Source organism: Dermacentor andersoni, chromosome 10 (assembly GCF_023375885.2).
Source record: "Dermacentor andersoni chromosome 10, qqDerAnde1_hic_scaffold, whole genome shotgun sequence".
Classification (NCBI taxonomy): domain Eukaryota; kingdom Metazoa; phylum Arthropoda; class Arachnida; order Ixodida; family Ixodidae; genus Dermacentor; species Dermacentor andersoni.
Window position 1 is genome coordinate 139,701,977 of NC_092823.1, and position 20,014 is coordinate 139,721,990.

Here is a 20,014-nt window from a genome sequence, read left to right on the forward strand (position 1 = left end):
GCGGTTGTGTGGGCCATCATGAAATTTCGGCCTTATCTCTACGGTCGCCCTTTCAAGGTGGTGACAGACCACCATTCCCTGTGTTGGTTAGCCAACTTACGAGACCCGTCCGGGCGACTTGCTCGATGGAGTCTCCGTGTGCAGGAGTTCGATGTTACCATCGTCTACAAATCGGGCCGAAAACACGAAGATGCCGACACGTTGTCGCGCGCTCCCGTCAAAACTTGCGATAAGGACATGGACGAAGACGGCGCATTCCTTGGGGCCCTCACCGCATCTGACTTGATCATACGGCAGCGCGAGGACGCCGAAATACGCCCTCTCATCGATCACCTAGAAGGCAAGAATGTTACAATCCCACGACACATTTCTCGCAGTCTCTCGACCTTCTGCCTGCGAAAGGGTGTCCTCTACAAGAAAAACTCGAGTGCCAGCGACAAAGAGTATCTCGTGGTAGTACCTGCCGCCCTTCGTGATGACATTCTCCTAGCCTGCCATGATGAGCCCACGTCTGGACACTTGGGATTTTCACGCACTCTTGCACGAGTACGCCAGACGTACTACTGGCCCAGACTTTCTACCACGGTGAAGCGTTACGTGCAAAGCTGCCGTGAGTGTCAACGCAGGAAGTCGCCGTCTTTGAAGCCCGGGGGGTTACTCCAACCCATCGCACCACCTAGCGCGCCGTTTGATCAAATCGGCATGGATCTTTTGGGACCCTTTCCCTTGTCAGCCAGCGGAAACAAGTGGATTATAGTCGCCACGGACTATCTAACACGCTACGCCGAGACGAAAGCTGTACAACGTGCCACGGTCTACGAAGTTGCCCAGTTCTTTATCGAGCACATAGTCTTCAGACATGGTGCCCCCTCACATGTCATCACCGACAGAGGCACTGCCTTTACAGCCCAACTTATAGAGGGCATATTCGAGCTGAGCTGCACACAGCATAGCAAGGCGACTGCCTATCATCCGCAGACCAACGGACTGACGGAACGGTTAAACAAAACCATTGATGACATGCTGTCTATGTATGTGGACGTCCAGCATAAAACATGGGATCAAGTCCTGCCGTACGTTACATTCGCGTACAACACCGCCATTCAGGAAACCACACGCTTCACACCGTTCCGTCTTGTCTACGGGCGCGAGGTCCAGACCACGCTAGACGCTATGCTCCCGCACGACACCGACGCATCACTTACTGCCGACGCCGAGCAACTTACTCAACACGCAGAAGAAGCTCGTCAACTCGCGCGCATACACATCGCGAAGCAGCAGAGTACAGACGCACGCCGCTACAACCTTCGACATCGGCACGTCGAGTACCAGCCAGGTGACCAAGTCTGGGTGTGGACTCCAGTCCGTCGCCAGGGGTTGTCTGAGAAGCTCCTTAGTAGATGCTTTGGACCCTACAAAGTGATACGCCGCGTTAGTGAAGTGAACAATGAAGTCATTCCCGACGGTGCCGCGTCGCCTCGGCGTCGACGGCACCGCTCAGAGATAGTGCATGTTATTCGCCTCAAGCCGTATTTCGCGCGTTAAGGCGACGCCAATCCGATATCATACGAATTCCATACTTCCTCCTTCTAGTTTAGTAAGCATCGGGTCGATGCCTTTCTTTTGGCGGGGGAGTAATGCCGCTAGGTGTCACGAGCCAGCGCTGAAAAAACGAAGTTGGGACTGGAGCACGCGCTCAAGAGACGGGCGCTGAAGTAGAAGAGGTAGAAGCTGAGGACGCCGGCTTGAATTATTGCACGCCATCTTGTACAACTGCCTCCCTCGCCGACGCCGGGTACATCGTCCATTGTCTTTTCGTGACAATATTGTTACGCGAAGGACGAGTCAGTAAGACGAGCAACTATTTACAGGTGGAAGAACTTTTTTGAGGCGACGACATTGGTTGGCGCTCATTATGCGCACTTGGGCTCCAGTATCAATTAACGCCGTCAACGGAACACCATCTACGTCTACTTCAATTAGGTTCGTGTTGGTGAGGAGCGTCAATGGAGGATTTGGACAGGACGAACGCGATGCAGCAATATCTCAGAAGTGAACCAATAAATAGCACTTACAATGCACAAGTGTGCGTAATTATGGTAAAAGTCTGAGCACATACATGCACGAGCACTTCAATGGTTTGGCTTCAGGTACTCAAGTAGGCTAGGCGGATCAAGTCCAAAGTATTGCGACACCTGGCTGCCGTATCTACATGTGTGGCAGTTAGTTAGAATAGTGGCAGCTTTATACATCTGAGACACTTGTTGGCGCAGCAATTTCTGGTTCTTCTTAAAATCTAGAAAGGCAAATTCAGCAACAACCTTTCCAAAGCCCCACTCAACAAACTGACGAACCCGACTCATGCTGCAGTTGAATGCCAGCTATGTGGCCGTCAAGGAAGAGCCGCCATAAGGCTTCATTAGCAGCGGTTTCAAGGGGTAGGCCGGATCACCATACATGACGAAATGATGGGGCCCCACCAGCTTCTCCAGTTTGGCATAGAGGCCGCTGCATTGGATTATCCCTGCAATAAAAAAATGAGTTCAATTGACTCATATAACGGCGAAATTAACATCAGTTGCATGAAAATTAGCACATCAGCTGAACATTTACTTTGCATGCATTATACATTTTCTGCAGACTCAACAAAGCCATCCAAAAAGTGTGTTGAAATGTACGTGGAAGACCGTTTCAGACACATCGAAGTGTAAATGAGGACAAAAGGGCTAAGGTTGGCACTATAGCTTTTTCTGTTCGTGCTTTGCTTTCTAAGCAGTCATGTAGTTCGTAAATTTATAATGTGATGGAAGTAAGCACTGTCCATATTCGTCCACAGTGCAATAAGTATGTTCAAGTTTATGCATCTGAATCACATCTCTATGGAAGTTTTTTTTTTTTTTCACACAAGACACCAGACAACCTACCTGCATCGTGCCGCTTTCCAGGATATGGACCATCAAGCTGGCATACAATACCATTTGGGCACATCACCGACTGGTACTTCACTATATGCATCCGCTTGTGGCCAGAAAAGTAGTCACGCTGGTTTCTTTTGGGCCGGCATATAGGCCGTGCCGTACCATCGATGAATGCCCAGCAGTTGGTCAGTGCTGCGCCACGGTTGTGGATGCTGCGGGATGACAAAATGAAACGAGCTCAAAACACAGGTTTCAGTTAAAATGGAAAATAGGACTATTAGTTTCCCTTAAGTAGCTCCCTTACATAAAGCCATATGTCCTAGATGACATCCCCCAACACACTTATATGTCCGTAATCTGTAGTAAGGGTATGTAGCCTGAAATACACACCAACATGCAATGTTTACATATATTTGATATGCCTACTTTATGTGAGACTTGTCGAGGTAAAATGCTCAGCCTAAATACAGAAGAGCAAGATTTCGGGGTGAAAATCAAGTCTTGAAGGGGAGGCTACTTCTGCATGAAAGGTGACTGCTCTATAGATGCCTCATATCAATTTCTGTACTTGCAACATTGTCGCTTGTCGGGGTTATTGTTTTCTCTACATTTTATTCCGACACATGTCGACGGCAGTTTGCGCGGCATTGGTTCTACATTTCGAGCTTTCCAGTTTCCATTTACCACTGACACTTTAGTCCTCACATCAAAAATTAAAAAAAGATGAGGTGGGATACCCTACAGTGAGGAGAGGAGAAAAATAGCCATTGCGGAGAGAGGCATTAAAAACAGCTATTCGCGGTTGCGTGCAGCACTGCCGCGAAAGTAAAAGAACAAAGTTAACTTACACTTGAAAAGTCTCCAAGGTGGGCAGGGGACAGCCAGTCGTGGTTGTTGAAGTCATTAAGCAAGTGCTGAAACTCGCTTGCGATGTGGCAAATCACCTGTGATGCCACACTCGACATCACCGATGAGTGCCTGCCAAATATGTCTTCCAGATCGCACCACCTGTTCGGGTAAGCAAGGCGTCGTAGCGTGATGCACAACGCCTCCCGGTCTTGCGCACTCTTTACAGTCTCCGGTAGCACAAGTGCACTAAACAAGTCATTGAAGTCCTTTTTTTCGAACCTAAACTACTGCTTGAAGAGTAAGGGATCTATGCTCTCGATATCGAGCAGTCCACGATGCGACCGGTAGCGCAACAGCTCCGACTCCCTCTTGCGCCTGAAGTAGTATTCCACGTCGTCCAGCGAACCTTTCGAAAGCTCCCGCTCCGCTCTTGTCATCAGGAGGTCGTCAATCTCATCCCACCACAACTCTGACAGCAGGTAACGGTTGCATAAAGCACTTCTAGGCATCGCGAAGCTCCGATCGGCACAAGAACACACGTATACGTGTTTTGCGCGCCAATCCAACTCGACTGGCTTGGCTTTGATTTGTCTTGGATGTCAATGGCTACAGCAGTGTTTATACGTGGCGATAGATGGCGACAAATGGTCGCTTTTAGCGTGCGTCACGTGCGTGTAGCTAAAAGCGTTTCAGGCGCAGTGCGCGTATGGTACGTAGAGCTTTCACGTTTGCGTGCGTAAAGTCTCGGCGTACGTGAAACTAAAACTGTCTAATATCAGGCGTGCACTACGTCATGCACTACGTTATACATACACAGAACTACCGCCGAAGGGCTTTTACGACGCCGCTCTAAAGACGCGGGTGTTTTCGACGCAGCTGCGACAGAGCGCCGTTTATACGCAGGTGGCCGCTAAGCCGAACCTCGACGCCAGCGACGATATGCGTTGACCGGAGTTCAGTCCAAAGGAGCGCACAAAAAAAATAACACGCTTTTTTTGTAATTTGCGATAGAGTCTACTTCCTACTTAATTAGCTGAATGAAACTTAAAAGGACTACACCTTTATTCTAGTGGACAAACATGAGGCTGTCAGTCTCCCTCCCGTAAAAACCCATGTATTGAGAGCAGACGGGAATGCCACTATATTTACAACATCACTATGAACTACGTAACTGCGAAAAGTAAAAGAAACAGCGTAATGTTACAGTCGTCTTAGCTGCTAATTTTCATATAATTTGTTTTCGAATACTTTCGATAGAACAAGAGTTACAGCCGTTTTATGTAATCATACTTCCTCCGTAGCTGCCCATGTATTGACATCAGACAGGAATTCTACAACGTTTACAACTTCACTGTGAACTAACTATCACAAGTACTAACTATCACAAGTAAATAAAACTCGGCGTGATAGAGTCGTTTTAGCGGCCAATTTCAGTATGATTTTTTCCAAGATACCTACATTAGTTTAATAGCTACACAGCATTCGCGAGAAAGTTGGCTTTGCCGCTAGGCGTTTTCCGTTCGTCGTGCCGACTTTTCCGGAGGGTAAACATAGACAGCTTCGATGTAAAAAATTACATTTTCGGCAAATATCATTCGCTGGAAAATATTTGCGGTGTGACAGGGGTGTTAGTGTTGAATTGTTCGATACGCGAATAATATGGCAGGAAGCTATTGCGGTGCACGAAACGCAACATCCGTAGCCAATTTTCTTGTTTCTTTTGTGAGAAATGTTCACCCTATTGGGAACTTTCTTCCTCTTAAATGTGAATATAGGAGCATTTCGTCTTCGCACATGTGCGGCACGGCGGCATTGCATTGCGTTCAAACGCAAATTTTTTGAGATCCAATGACTGCAATGGCAGCAGCACGTTCGTGCAGTTTTTAAGGCGAAAGCTTTATATCTGTGTTTTAAGGTCGCGCTGGGAGGTACAGAAAATATCATGTAACCCAAGGAAGGCCAGAAGGAAACCAGAGCATGTCCAGTTGTGCATAAGATATGATTAATGATTAGCAAATTTAATTGATCATTGATCAGTGATTGCATTTCGAATGGATTAAGGTGGATTAAGGTCGAGTAAGGTGGGTTAATGTGTAATAAGAAGGACTAAAGCGGATCAGCAGGGTGGATTAATGTTTAATAAGTGGAATTAAAGCGTATTAAGGTGGCTTAGCATGGGTTAACGTGGGTGAAGGTGGATTAAGGTGAATTACAGTAGGCTTTACAGGGCTTTCCCCTTGTAATTTCTTGGGCGATAGCTAAGGGCACCTGGGATTTTTTTTTTACTGCCCTCAACCTCATTTGGCTTTTGTCCACAATAGCCAATGTGGCCTTTCTTTGCGGCAGTGGAACGTGCCCCTCTTAATGCTGTCGTGGAAGCTGGGCCCTGCATTGGCCATGGGCAACACCGTGGTAGTGAAGCCTGCGGAGCAGACTCCGCTCACAGCGCTGCTGGTGGCCAGCTACGTGGCCGAGGCCGGCTTTCCACCGGGCGTAGTCAACGTGGTTCCAGGCTACGGAGAGACAGCGGGCGCCGCCATTTCCAGTCACCCGGATGTCGACAAGGTGGCCTTCACCGGATCCACGGAGGTATGCTGGGTGACTTTTTATTGCGATAGCAATTTCACGGACACGCGAGAAGCGTTCGAGCTGTCGTGCTGTCCTGGTATTGTCCTTTAGAGAAGCACAGTGCGTTTGACTGCAATAACGATGAATCCAAGTGGATACACCGTCACGTTCTGCTCTATCGACTCTGCGAAAGCTAAGCCAGCGTTGGCTGCTGCTGCTGGTACAAGCGTTGCGGGCCCATACACTAGTGCTCCTGCCAAGGAGCTGTACGCATATCACGTCGTGTTGCATACACTGGTCTTAAGAGGAAGCTTTAAAGCCTTTTTTGCATGATGTGATTTTCATCGCACCGGAAGTCTGATTTCGGTTGTATGCGCTGGAAATCATGGTTTCAGGTGTTGACCATCAGGTACAAACCGGTTGGTCGCACGTTGCACTGATCGCAGCGATCGCTGCGATTTTTCGTCGAAATTGCGCCGAAACAAGCGACAACTATTTCGTAGTTTGCTTTAGGAAATGGCGTCGGTCGCTCAACACAACATTTATAGGTGCCTTTTTTATCTATAAACGTTGACTCAAGTAGCCTTGAGCACTGCAACTAATTGACTGAAGCCGTAGATTGCGCAAGCGGTACGTACTATCAGCAGAGACACGCGAACTAGGCAGATGAAAACTCGTGGGTCAGATTTGGTTCTGTGATTTTTATGCGTTTGTTGATACGCTACGTTGATAATCGAGCGACGCATCTTTTACGCGCGAGCGCAACTGTCCAGCTCTTGAAATCGGCGGTGCTTGTCTGAAGCAACCAAGCAAGCGAACGAGGAAGGCGCCTCTAGGTGAATAAAATTGCGCGCCGGGCATAGCACGAAGGAGCCCGCTCAGCGCGCGGCAAAGTACCGCCACTTACAGTAAAGTGTAGGTAACGCTGAACAAAGTGGAGATAGAGAAATAAGGCCAAGCGTCACGGAGGAGGAAGGCAGAATGATGTGCGCTGGGTTGACTTCCTCTGGTTACTGGTTTTCTTTGCGATGTATACGTGGTTGGTTTGTCTCGTGGTAACGCCGTCCACACGCGCCATACGCTGTGTGCGCGACTGAGAGCGTGCGACGGTGAGCCGACGATGGCAGCTCAATCTCGCGTGCGCATGGGGAGTAAGCGCGCCGTATTCCGTCGCGCGCATTGCACCATGGCACCGGGGGAGGGGTTGGAGCGGGGGCGTTGTACTTCGGTCGCGCACGGCTGCGCGCGCTTTATCTTGGAAGCGATCTGGTTTGGGGGCAGTCTAGGTGGGCCCACGGCTCTTAGCTTGGCGTGCTCTGTGTTCTAACCGGCCAGTTTGCGTTAATAGACAGCACGAACGTCACTTCGCTCGCTGCTGCTGCCGCGATTACTCATGCCAGTGTTTTGACAGCGGTTGTCCGCGGTCATCGAGTGCAGACACTTGCTGTTTGCCTGTGCGCGCTGACACCATGCTAGGTAATTTACATAGTAAGTAAATGTTTACAACGGGGCGTTCTGCCCCGGCGGCTGCTCCGTGTGGTGCGCCAGCACAAGCCCTGTCTTTACTGTGATGCAGACAGCCCAGGCGTCAAGACGCACCGAGGCCCGGAAGCGTCGTGTGTGCTACAGCACCTATACGCTTGCGCGTCACCGCGTTCACGAAGTGAAACGTCATTGTAACTTTTTTCCTTCGCCTTGACTTCGCGTGCTGATAGTACGTACGATTGCGTGCCTTTCCGTGATTCACATGTGCTACGACTTGTAAATACTACGAGGTGTCCCTCACAAGGAGACGTGACCTTCAGATGTCGTGCCAATTTCATTGTTTGTTGCGTACAAGCTACGCGCGATATACGAAACCGCAACAATTGTAGCGCAGTATGCTTTTACGGATGAAGCAATTTAAAGAATATGCAACTACGGTCAGACGCTTGGCTGAGGAGTTGTGACGTCCCAGCATAGTATACCCGACGCTTCACCGTCGCGCTGTACGCGCGACCATTTTATTTTTTTATTTATTCAATACTGCCGGCCGCCTTTTGGTAGCCAGGGCAGGAGTGGGTACATGACGTTTTGCATAATAATGGTCCACCAAAAATTAACAACAGTAACAGTTACAACAGAGAACCACATAGGCACACAGTAAGGTTACTGCGAAGCAAATCAGGAACAAACAAAACAAGACGCAAACGCGTTACATTCAAATCCAAGAACTGAGCACACAAAGGTTATTGGCTAGAACTGGCTGCTGAAAAAAAATGCATCGGGTTATGATAAGGTGGCCACATCGTAGGGTAACTTGTTCCAGTCTGCTATCGTTCTAGGAAAGAAGGACAGCTTGTATGTGTTGGTTCTGCACTGAGGCATTATAATTGTTTTGTCGGGTTTGTGCCGAGTCTGTCGGGTTCTGTTGTACTGCATGTAAGTGTGGAATTCTAATTTAGTATAATTATAGTTGTAGCCTGTTGTATTTGTAGCCTATTGGTGCTGGATTTCACGCGTATTTTTTCCGGTGAAAAATCTCATTTCAGGGTTGCATTTCCTTGTTGCGAGACACAACTGCTTAACAAGCTTGCAAAGCGAACGTGCAAACTATATATCATAATTAATTTTTCACAATAGCGTGTTTAACGCTTTGGCTAGGAATAAATGGCACCATCATTTTTTTTTTTTTTTTTGTAAAGCGTTAATGGACGATAAGCGTCATTTGAACCGTTTTATCAGTTTTTTTATGTACCATTTTTTCCTGCGCGGGAATATGTAACCCTTCAATGTCTTGCCGACTTCGGGTTCTTACTACAACTTCATTAACCCTAACTTTAAAAGGTACTTGCATGTTGCGCTTACTTCAGTGCAGTCAATTTCGTTTTTTTTATATTGGTCTTAACATATTGACACGTGTACTTATCTTTATCGGGCAACCACGTTTCGCCGCCTAACAAATGTAATCGCACAGCGTGGGACGCGCCTGCATGTATCCGAAGTTTCTGGAAAGTTATCGATGCTTCTATCCGCTGTCTGTTGTCGCCGAACCTTATGTTATCTGATTTCATCACCTGACGCGAATGGTGTAGAACTTTGTGGAAGGCACGCGGGTCCGAACGATTAGTCTGGAACATTCGACGACTGTTCTTTAAAAGCCGACGCGCTTGACCCGCTAATCAGATTTTCGACGATCGCCGACTGTGTTCGCCGCTTTCGTTGTGCTATAAGTGTAGCCTGTTTTGTGGGCACAGGTTCGCCCAATAAAAGCTAGTTTTGTATTCCACCGTACTGCTTCTTTCTTCACCGTCACTACCACGTGACAAATTCTTCGTCGAGAACATCCTGCTGCGACATGGTGCCCCAGAAGTCCTCATCACCGACAGAGGAACGGCTTTTACAGCATAGCTCACCCAAGCCATTCTGCAGTACAGCCAGACAAGCCACAGGAGGACAACTGCCTACCATCCGCAGACGAATGGTCTCACGGAGCGCCTGAACAAGACCCTCGCCGACATGCTAGCAATGTACGTCGACGTCGAGCACAAGACGTGGGACGCGGTCCTGCCGTATGTAACCTTCGCTTATAACACGGCGGTGCAAGAAACAACACAGATCACGCCGTTTAAGCTGGTTTACGGCAGGAACCCGACGACGACGCTCGACGCCATGCTGCCCCACGTCACTGACGAAGAGAATGTTGACGTAGCTAGCTATCTGCAGCGCGCCGAAGAAGCCCGACAGCTCGCCCGCCTACGGATCAACAACCAGCAGAGGACCGACAGCCGACACTACAACCTCCGACGACGCTTCGTCGAGTACCAGCCCGGTGACCGTGTTTGGGTTTGGACCCCTATACGCCGACGAGGACTGAGCGAGAAGCTTTTGCGTCGCTATTTCGGACCGTACAAGATCATCCGACGTATTGGCGCACTGGACTATGAGGTCGTGCCAGACGGCATTTCGCTATCACAGCGGCGCCGCTCACGACCTGAAATAGTCCACGTTGTGCGACTCAAGCCGTACTACCAGCGTTAATGAACTTTGGGGCTTCGCGTAACTGACCTTTGGACTTTGTTTCTTTTCGTTGTTTTGTTACTTATGTTTAATAAGTGTCCTTTTGTGTTTCACTCTCTTATATTTGTAGCATCGGGACGATGCTTTTTAAGAGGGGGGTATTGACACGTGTACTTATCTTTATCGGGCAACCACGTTTCGCCGCCTAACAAATGTAATCGCACAGCGTGGGACGCGCCTGCATGTATCCGAAGTTTCTGGAAAGTTATCAATGCTTCTATCCGCTGTCTGTTGTCGCCGAACCTTATGTTATCTGATTTCATCACCTGACGCGAATGGTGTAGAACTTTGTGGAAGGCACGCGGGTCCGAACGATTAGTCTGGAACATTCGACGACTGTTCTTTAAAAGCCGACGCGCTTGACCCGCTAATCAGATTTTCGACGATCGCCGACTGTGTTCGCCGCTTTCGTTGTGCTATAAGTGTAGCCTGTTTTGTGGGCACAGGTTCGCCCAATAAAAGCTAGTTTTGTATTCCACCGTACTGCTTCTTTCTTCACCGTCACTACCACGTGACAATATTGCAGAATTCTAAGAAACTTCTTCGCTGTAAACATCTCTGCCTTTCTTTGCTGCTGTCTCTCAGCTTCCTATAAAACACATGAAACAGTGTAGAAATCGGAAACACACCTTGTTTTTATTGCGATAGAATTTATATGGACACTCCAGGCGTGTTTCTGCCGTTCCCGACACCGTCACCATGATGTTCCGTGTAATGTCCAAGGGGGATAACATCGTCGCGTTGCGCCGTATGGTGCATGTGCAAGTGAAAGCGTGCGACGGTGAGCCGACAATCGCGCCTCAACTCGCACGTGCGAATGAGGAAAGCGGCGAGGAGACGCGCCGTATTTCGTCGCGCGCAAGGTACAGAAGGAGGAAAGCAGGGGGGCTTTCTACTCCGGCTGCCGCTGCGTATGGCGTGGGCGTCCTATCTTAAAAACTATATGCGATGGGACAGTGTGCACCGAGTACTGATAGCTTTGTGTGCGCTGTTTTCGCCGCTTAGTTGGGGTTAAATTTTCGAGATAGGTCAACAGACCTTCGTGCTGTGTGCACCAGACCTTCCCGCCATAAATATTCACTAACACTTAAAGAATATGCATTTCGCACAGACTGTTTTAGATATTCGTTCTTTCCTCTTGAAATAAGAGAATGGAATAGCCTGGACCCCTGCATAACGACTAACACATCGTTGCCGAAATTTGTTGCCCTTGTAGAAAAACTGTTGCTCAATAATTAGATTATGCTAGCCGGAGATAACACACCACTCACGTCGTTGTATAAAATAAAATATGTATAAGCATTGTAATTGCCTATGCAATTTCACCCCTTTTTTGCCAAATGCTCTGTATCATTCATGTTTTATTTCCTGCCATATGTGTATGTCTGCTAGGTGTCGATAGCAAATATCATTGTTGAAATTATGTAAACCTGTTTTCATCACTATTTGTGATTTTATAATATATGCCCAACCAGTAAAAATCCCACAGGGATTGACAGTATCTGAAAAATAGATAAATAAATTCGCTCGCTGCTGCTGACGTGCGTCCCCACTCCATCGTTTTGACAGCGACTTTCCGCGGTCATACAATGAGATGTCTTGATGGTTACTTCTGCGCGCCTGACACCATGCTTATTAGTTCATTTAGTAAGCGAATTCTTACAAATTTATACAGCTGATAAAATTATACCATCTTTACTTCGTATAGCTGCCCGCTATGAAGCTACCGCAATCCATGCTCCGCCTTTCGGGTGAAACTGCAGCGACTTTCTATAAATAGTAAATTACACATTAAACTAAAGCAAATCAGAATCGCGCAGTGAAGTCAGCGGGTTGCATCCCTCTCTGCGAATGAAAGCATCTTTTCAAGTGCGGATTGTTCTTGCACGTCCACAGCTAACAAAGCATGCAGACGTATCTTGAGGCATAGACAGTGCGCAACAAGATTCAGGCAAAGTTGCTAATGAGTTTGCAATTAGATGTATTACTGCATAAACTGATAACCATATCCTGTCATTACTGTCTCTATAAAATAAGTATAATACAACTTGCAATATATATAAAGCATGACATTTGTCTATCTGAACCTTCTTTTCGTTAGATGGTGAGATGCAGCTGCTCACTGATTTATTCTATGGTGTTATTTAATGGCATGTGTGTGCAGACTCCTCAAAATTCTACTCACCCGAGCCCGCTCTGACTCCTATTCACCAAATTTCTATTGACCTAAAGGTGCTCTGATTCATATTCACCCAAATTCTACTCAGCCGAGCTTACTCTGGCTCATATTCACTAATATATTACTCAGCCGAGCTTGCTATAATTCATATTCACCAAAACTTCAATCAGCCGAGCTTCGTCCGCTCCAACTCCGCCGAGTTTGCTACGAATTCAGCCTCAGGAGTCGGTCTAAGTCTTAGTGAGCGGACGTTTCAGTGAGTTCGCCGAGCTATGTATACAGTGCATGACATTAAAGTTGTGACTTATGCGGTGCATACGGAAACATTGCATAAGAATCCGTGTTGCAACAAATTAAAGGCAATTGTACAAATTGCACTTGGTTTTATAGAACCTAATTGACCGTTGCGTGAAACCTGCGCATCATGTCGATTCCAACAAGTGCATTGGATGTGCATCATATGTTTTGCAGATGTTGCTGGCTATCTTGACCATTACAAGGTGTCTATATTTTGTACACTTCAACACAAATTTGAATAAATGACTGTGGTGCAGCATATTTCTTTAAAATGCTTGCATTGATGCAAATATAACAATTGGAACTGGATACAAACCCATATGTATAATAACATACACACGAATTCTAAATACATGTACAACCAGAATTGCACTTCGCCCGAGTTGGCCACCATCTTCGCGAAAAAACAAAGCACAGGCCGACACAGCAATGAGACCACGCATGGCCATGCCACTTCCCGGGTCTATGGACTATATGAGAAACATACGTGCAGCGTAGTAGCTAACGTTGTAAGGGTTGGGGTCGGGCATGAAATAGATGGTAACTGACTAACTGAGCCATGCCGTCGCCAACTCATCCACGCTGAGGACGTTGTTGAAGGGAGAGACTTGTTCTCATTGAGAACGAGGAAGATGGGGATTTAGCTACAATATCTACATGAAGGGTGGAGAACGTTACATTTCATTAGTCTAGCATGACTGAAAAAGAATGCACACTGAATCAGCCGACAACGGCTGTTTAAATACACTCTGTCCTCCCTAGATTCCTAGGTGAGGGAAAACGGCCGTTCAACCTTCGACCAATGGGAGCGTCCAAAGTCATCGTAGCCGACCCGCCTTTGAGGGGGAGGGTTCACACACTTCCGCACAGGTTTCACTGAACACACCGAGGTGAGAGAGTTTCTCGCAGACAGGGGTCCTGCCCCGAGCAGGCGCCTCTTGATCACAGAGTTGACTCTGCAGTCAGTGGCCGCCGCGTCTGTCCATTAACTGTGACAGCTCCTGGGGCCCATGAGACTGCACCGCAAAACATCTTCCAGGAGTTCCCTCGAATCCGCTAACAGTACTTGGCCCGCCGACCGCGTCTAGACATACCGGCGCCGTACGGCTGTTGACGAGGCGCACTGTCGTCCGTAGAAAGCGAGTCGCCGCAGTGGGCTGGTCATGGGTTCGACGGTCGCTTCCCCGAATGTTGCCAGTTCCCGCAGGCCGATCGTAAGACCGTGAGGTAGCAGCGACGGACGCTGGTGCAGTCTACAGGCGATCACTCAACCGCTACAGACAAGCGTGTTCAGTCCGTATTTGTATTTGGGCACACTTCTATTGTGTATGCCTTAAAGTTTTGATGTGGTCTCCTAAAAGTTTCGCTAAGTTTGGTTTCCGAAACTTGGAAAGATAAACAGCCTTAATCCATTTTTGTCCATGAGGTAAGCTCATGTAAAACCTTCGAGATATTGTCAATCCTTAACAATTTCCCTCAGAACAATATGTTGTATGCTATTGACATTGAAGCAGCTTTACAACACCAGGAAACGAAATCAATCTTCCCTGTTCTGAGAATTGGGTTAATGCAGCCAATTGAAGCAGGCGTAACATTTTGCTGGTGCAATCCCTTTGGAAATACCAGATTAGATTGTACCTTGAGGCTTTCCTTGCACCTTCTTATTCTGGTCTCTTAATCTAGTTTGGAATGGCTCCTATTAGCTTGCTCTAACATTCATCTAATGCAGGTTAAGTACACGTCTAGCTTAAGAGATTGGGATGCTTGCTTTAATTTCCAGTGAAGGGACCATAACATCTGCTCCAATTGCATAGGTTGTTGGTAATCTAGTTTCATCGCCACTTTAAGATAATGTACTGAAGCAGGTAGAAGCACACGCATGTCAATGAGATTGGCCGATAGCTTCCTACTTTATGACTGTCACTGCAAATACGAAATTCTAGCGCTTCATTTTGTATTAAACAATCAAATGTACTCCTAACAACCTATTTCATGTTTGCCATGGGGCTACGACGCTGCACTACGTACTGGAACATATTGATTTAAGTTTCTGTATACTAACAGCGCGAGACACAGGACGCTAAAGTAGACGGCCCCTGCAGGGGCGTCTGCGTAAGAAGGCGTTCGCTGAGTTGCACCGCCCCTTGCCCAAGCACATGGGGGTCGGACCCTCCCGCGCTTAACCGTGCGTGGCTTAGACGTGTCCGGGGAAAAAGGGATCCTCCGGGTTGAGCCGATGCTGAGCGTTTGTACCTTTACGGCCCCTCGGCGGAGGCAACACACCTCTTTGGCCTCCGCTTCACGAAGGCGGCACCGCCGGACTGACCAGCCTGGGGGAAATTGGTAGTTGCCTTTTCCTGTTCTCTTCTCAAATCTTCGTCTTTCTCTCTTACTATGCATGTTTCCTTTCTCCTACTCACCAGTGCATTGCTTCCGATCTTCCAAGCAGCAAGGGTTAACTTTGTGTGAGTAACCAACCTATTTTATGTCATATTTGGTTATAGTGGTAACATACTGGCGTTTGCGGGACCTGTTTTTACAGGCCCTGCAGCGTCCCCTTGTAGGGCTCCACGGTGGGTGGCTGGCGTTGCTGCCGAGGACTTCACGCCTAGCTATGTTCTGAAGTTTTTCCTGTAGCGCAGAAAGCAGAAGGACGTAGAAGAGAAAACACACACACAGGCGCTAACTTCCAACAACAATTTATTCCCGGGACGGACGCCATTTTTGTACCCTCACTTTTTCTCGCTTTTAAGCACGTGTCTACTGACAAGGTAACAGAGCAAACCATAGTACAACTCACTTGCAGACTAGGCAGAAACTATTGTGTTTACCGCATGCGCAGGAATTCCAATTCCTTGTATAGTGACATGGACCGTTGGCTAACACAAGCATTGCCAAACTCTTCTATGCGAGCACTTTCAATGATGAGAAGAGTTAATTCGCATTTGCTTCTCCTGATAGTAACTATATCTTGAAATCGCGGAACTCATCGACACTTATGACAATGAATTGCAAGGAAGCTATCTGGCGAAGGCTTCTTAACTTTATTGGAGTGCTTCCTAAGCCTATCATTAATGCAGGTGCTGGTCTGTCCGATATAACTCTTTCCACAGCGCAATGGAATTCGGTAAATAACACAGGCCCTGTAGTTAACGTAGCCTTTTCTGTGCTGTTTTCTTTTTTGCACGCATCCTTTGTTTTACTCCATGGTCTTCTTTTGCACACAAGCTGATAAGCTTGTTGGGAGCAGTGAATATTACGTCAACCTTCCACGTAGGGACCCTCATCAACTAACACTAATTAACACCATAGAAGCTGTACAGAATCGTTTCGTTCGTTTTATTCTTAACAATTACCAGCGCAAAGCAAGCGTAACTAGCATGAAACTTTCCCTCAATATATCGCTCAAAACATCGCTCATATCGCAGAAAAATCGATCGACTTTGTTTGTTCCGTAAAATATACCGTTCAATTTCCACGCTCAAATCACGCTATATCAAACCAGCCTCTTTTACTTCTTCACGCTTGGTCCATAGTCACAAAGTGAACATCCCATCCTACAGAACGTCTACCTATGGTAACTCGTTTCATCCAAAAACATGCCAGGAATGGAATCACCTACCGGATCCACTAGTCTGCATTACTAACACCGACGACTTCCGTAAGGCACTTACTAACGTTATCTAGTATACCTTGACTTTCATATATTTACACGTGTAGAATAGCTCTGTTTTCTTCTGAGCAGTAGTGTTTATAAATAATTTCCAATATACTACCTACCTAATCTACAAACTGTATACTTTGTATTATGATTTATCTCTATCAGTATGTGCTTATCTTCTCACTCTGACTTTTATTTATGTATACCACGCATTTATATTTAGTCTGTATTACCCATCTGGGAATATTGTGTCTGTATTTTTATGGTATGCTTATGTGTCGCTCGAACTTTGGTTATTTTCACATTGGACTATATGTACTGTTGTCTGATTATCGTGTTTTCTTTTTTGTATAGTTATCTGTATCTATTAGCCCCTCCCCTCTGTAATGCTTCATGTAAGCCCTGAGGGTGCTACAAATAAATAAATAAATTAATAAATAAATTAGGTAAATAGTGTCTTCACGAGGATGATTTGGCACCGCTGAAAGAAATTGTGAAATTTTTTTCTGTGACATGACGGCAAATGAACCACCACAACGCTTCGTCTCATCGTAGCTCGCTGCGTGCTTCGTCATCTCTGATAGTGCGTTGATTTGGCTTGTCTCGTTGTACGTTCTGATGTACGACTTTAGAAAAGTCAATGCTTCTTTGATGTGAAATGTCTGTGACAACATTAAACCCACAAAGTTCCGGAATTGAAAATCTAAAGCAAGACTTTGGAAATGTAAAGGCTCGTTTCGCATCAAAAGTTGGAGAACCTTATACCCATAAAGTTTCGGAATTGAAAAGGTAAAGCACCACTTTGGAAATGTAAAGGCTCATTTCGCATCAAAAGTTGGAGAACTTTATACTCATAAAGTTTCGGAATTGAAATCGATGCGCTCCGTAGTCTCCGCGGCCTCCGCGCGATACCGCGGCGAGCCCGCTCGCCATCAAAACGCCCTTGCAACTTTGTGCTCGGATGGGGCTCCATGCATTATACGACTCCTGGTGCATGGGCGTTGCCGCGAAATCCAGCCCGAGTTCTTAATATGCACGCTGAAATGCCTTTTTGAGCGGGGAAAAGACATTGTAGACAAAATCCAGAATGATTTCCGGCTGGGGGGGGTTGTTTTGGTCGGCGGTGCATGGAGAGCACGAAAAATTTCGGAGAGGGGGGGGTCTGAAGCCCCGATAGCCCCCCCCCCCCCCCCTGGCTACGCCCCTGGGCCTAACAGGCTTCTTTAAGCACCCGTGCTTTCAGCTTTCAGCGATGTTCTGGAGACGGTGCTTGTCATGACGAAAAAATGTCGTTGTTGTTGTCGCCTTAAACCATGGCAGCTGGCAAAAAAATTACTTCGTTCACTTTGCTGCTGCTTTAGCTATGACTGCCTCGTGTAGCGGGCGCGATCCGCCACTAGTGCCCTGGAACTTGGTATAACTTAGTAGTAGTCCTCAATAAACAAAAAAGAGCGAGTAGCGTGCATATGTATGAATTGCACGGTGCGTGTACCGTACGTTCAGCTGATCACGAGCACTTACTGTAGTAATACGTCATAGCCTCATTTTCCTCCCTTACTTTTTCTGTATCTCGCAAGTTGTAGAGTAGCAGGACGGAGACAAGCTCCTCCGGCCTACCTCTTCACCTCACCATCCCTTTCGATAAGCTTTTCTCTCCGCCCTCTGAGAGTGACGATTCTTTTTATCACTCGTGCACCTGCGATTTTTGTCATTAGCTCACTCGTGTGTGTTAGCCTTCCTGGAATCGCCATTTATTTGCGTCAATAAATATAAAGGAGAAAGGGAAAATGCTATGGCGCAGTTGCGGTCAGTCTTTTAGAGGGGAAGTGGCTCGATCAATTAGGACCGATCTCGCTCACGTCTTGCCTGGGCCAACTTTTTGAACGAATTGTACTCACTCGAATAGAACAACACATGGAGGTACATGGACTACACCCCAATTGCATGTACGGATTCCGGAAAGGCATGTCAGCACAGGATGTCTTCCTCGTTCTCAAGGAAGAAATCCTCAATCCACATCCGGGCAGCAACGACAACATACTCCTAGCCCTCGACGTGGAAAAAGCCTTTGATAATATAGCACACGAAACCATCCTAGATGGCCTCGCCGCCACAGGATGTGGAGAGCGAGTATATCAGTATACCGTGGCTTTTCTTAATCACCGCAAAGCCCACATCGGCATAGCAGGCATACAATCAGACATCTTCGATCTACCGCAGAAGGGTACTCCGCAAGGATCAGTAATATCTCCTTTAGTCTTCAACATCGGACTTAGAAAACTTGCTGTACAAATGGAAAACATCCCAAAACTCGGATGTGTCTTCTTTGCCGACGATATCACCCTATGGGCAACCAAGGGTTCATACGGCAACAGAGAAAACACATTACTCACAGCTATCGGACACATCGAGTCATACCTAACCACAGCAGGAATGAGATGCGCCCTACACAAGTCGGAGTACCTTCAAGTCCGGCCCAAGCAAGCTAGGAAACATTGAGCCCCGCCAATACATCTCGAGATTACCGGACGACCTATGAAGCGCGTCCCGACAGCACGCTTACTAGGTATGCATGTCCAGGAGAACAACGGCATAAAGGTAGCCTCAGAGAAATTAAATTACGTTATAAGAAGCATCGCATCACTCTTCGCCAGAGTAACGCGCAGCAAAGATGGTTTCACAGAGGACGAAACCTTAAGACTGGGAGAAGCCCTCTTCATCAGCCGTGCTACGTACGCCCTCCTGTATCAAGTCAAGTGCAAAAGCGAGACAGAGCGCATGAACACTTTTATAAGAACAGCGTACAAAACGGCCTTACAGCTACCGTCAAGCACAAGCATAAAGAAATTACTAGCGCTAGGGGTATAGAACACCTTTGAGCAGCTAGCAAGTGCCACGCTCATAGCGCAGAGGGAGCGTCTCAACAAGACACAACAGGAAAGGCACCTTCTTCAAAGGCTAGGGTACTCGCTGACACCTCAGTACTGCAAAGAAGGAACACAACTCCTGCCTAACCACATTAGAGAAAACATTGTAGTAAACCCTATCCCCAAGAACAGGCACCCCACCCACAATCAAGAGAGAAGAGCAGCGCGTGCCCGCATATTGCATAAACGCTGTTTCAGAGATCCAGATAGATACTACACGGACGCTAGCCTGTATCCCTCGTCGCCACATCGTGGGCCCAAACACACAATCGACGTCGTCAATCAGGGGAACCTGGTAGCCTCTGCCTCCATCCGCGCCACATGCAGCGCAGCAGCAGAAGCAGCAGCGATCGCTCTCGCACTTCGCGACACCGAGAGCAAGGAAAGGTCCGCCCACGTCCTTACGGACTCACAAGCGGCGTGTCGTTTATACATGAATGGAACACTCCCTATACCAGCCATTCGAATCCAGGGCCACTCACGAGAATGGACCCACGGTATCGTCTGGTGCCCCAGGCACGAAGGCCTGCGGGGCAACGAAGAGGTGAACTGCGCA

The 20,014-nt window shown here is 47.4% G+C and overlaps 1 protein-coding gene and 1 pseudogene across 1 annotated transcript in view; one reads left to right on the forward strand and one right to left on the reverse strand.

Annotated features, from left to right (window-relative positions):
- LOC126545207 (aldehyde dehydrogenase, mitochondrial-like) overlaps positions 1–20,014 on the forward strand; it is a 153,274-nt gene that overhangs the window by 69,637 nt on the left and 63,623 nt on the right. The window contains exon 6 of the mRNA XM_050192968.3: positions 6,114–6,356. Within this exon, the coding sequence (XP_050048925.2) occupies positions 6,114–6,356 (243 nt within the window). The remainder of the gene's footprint in view (positions 1–6,113; positions 6,357–20,014) is intronic.
- LOC129388144 (uncharacterized) lies at positions 1,970–4,276 on the reverse strand (annotated as a pseudogene).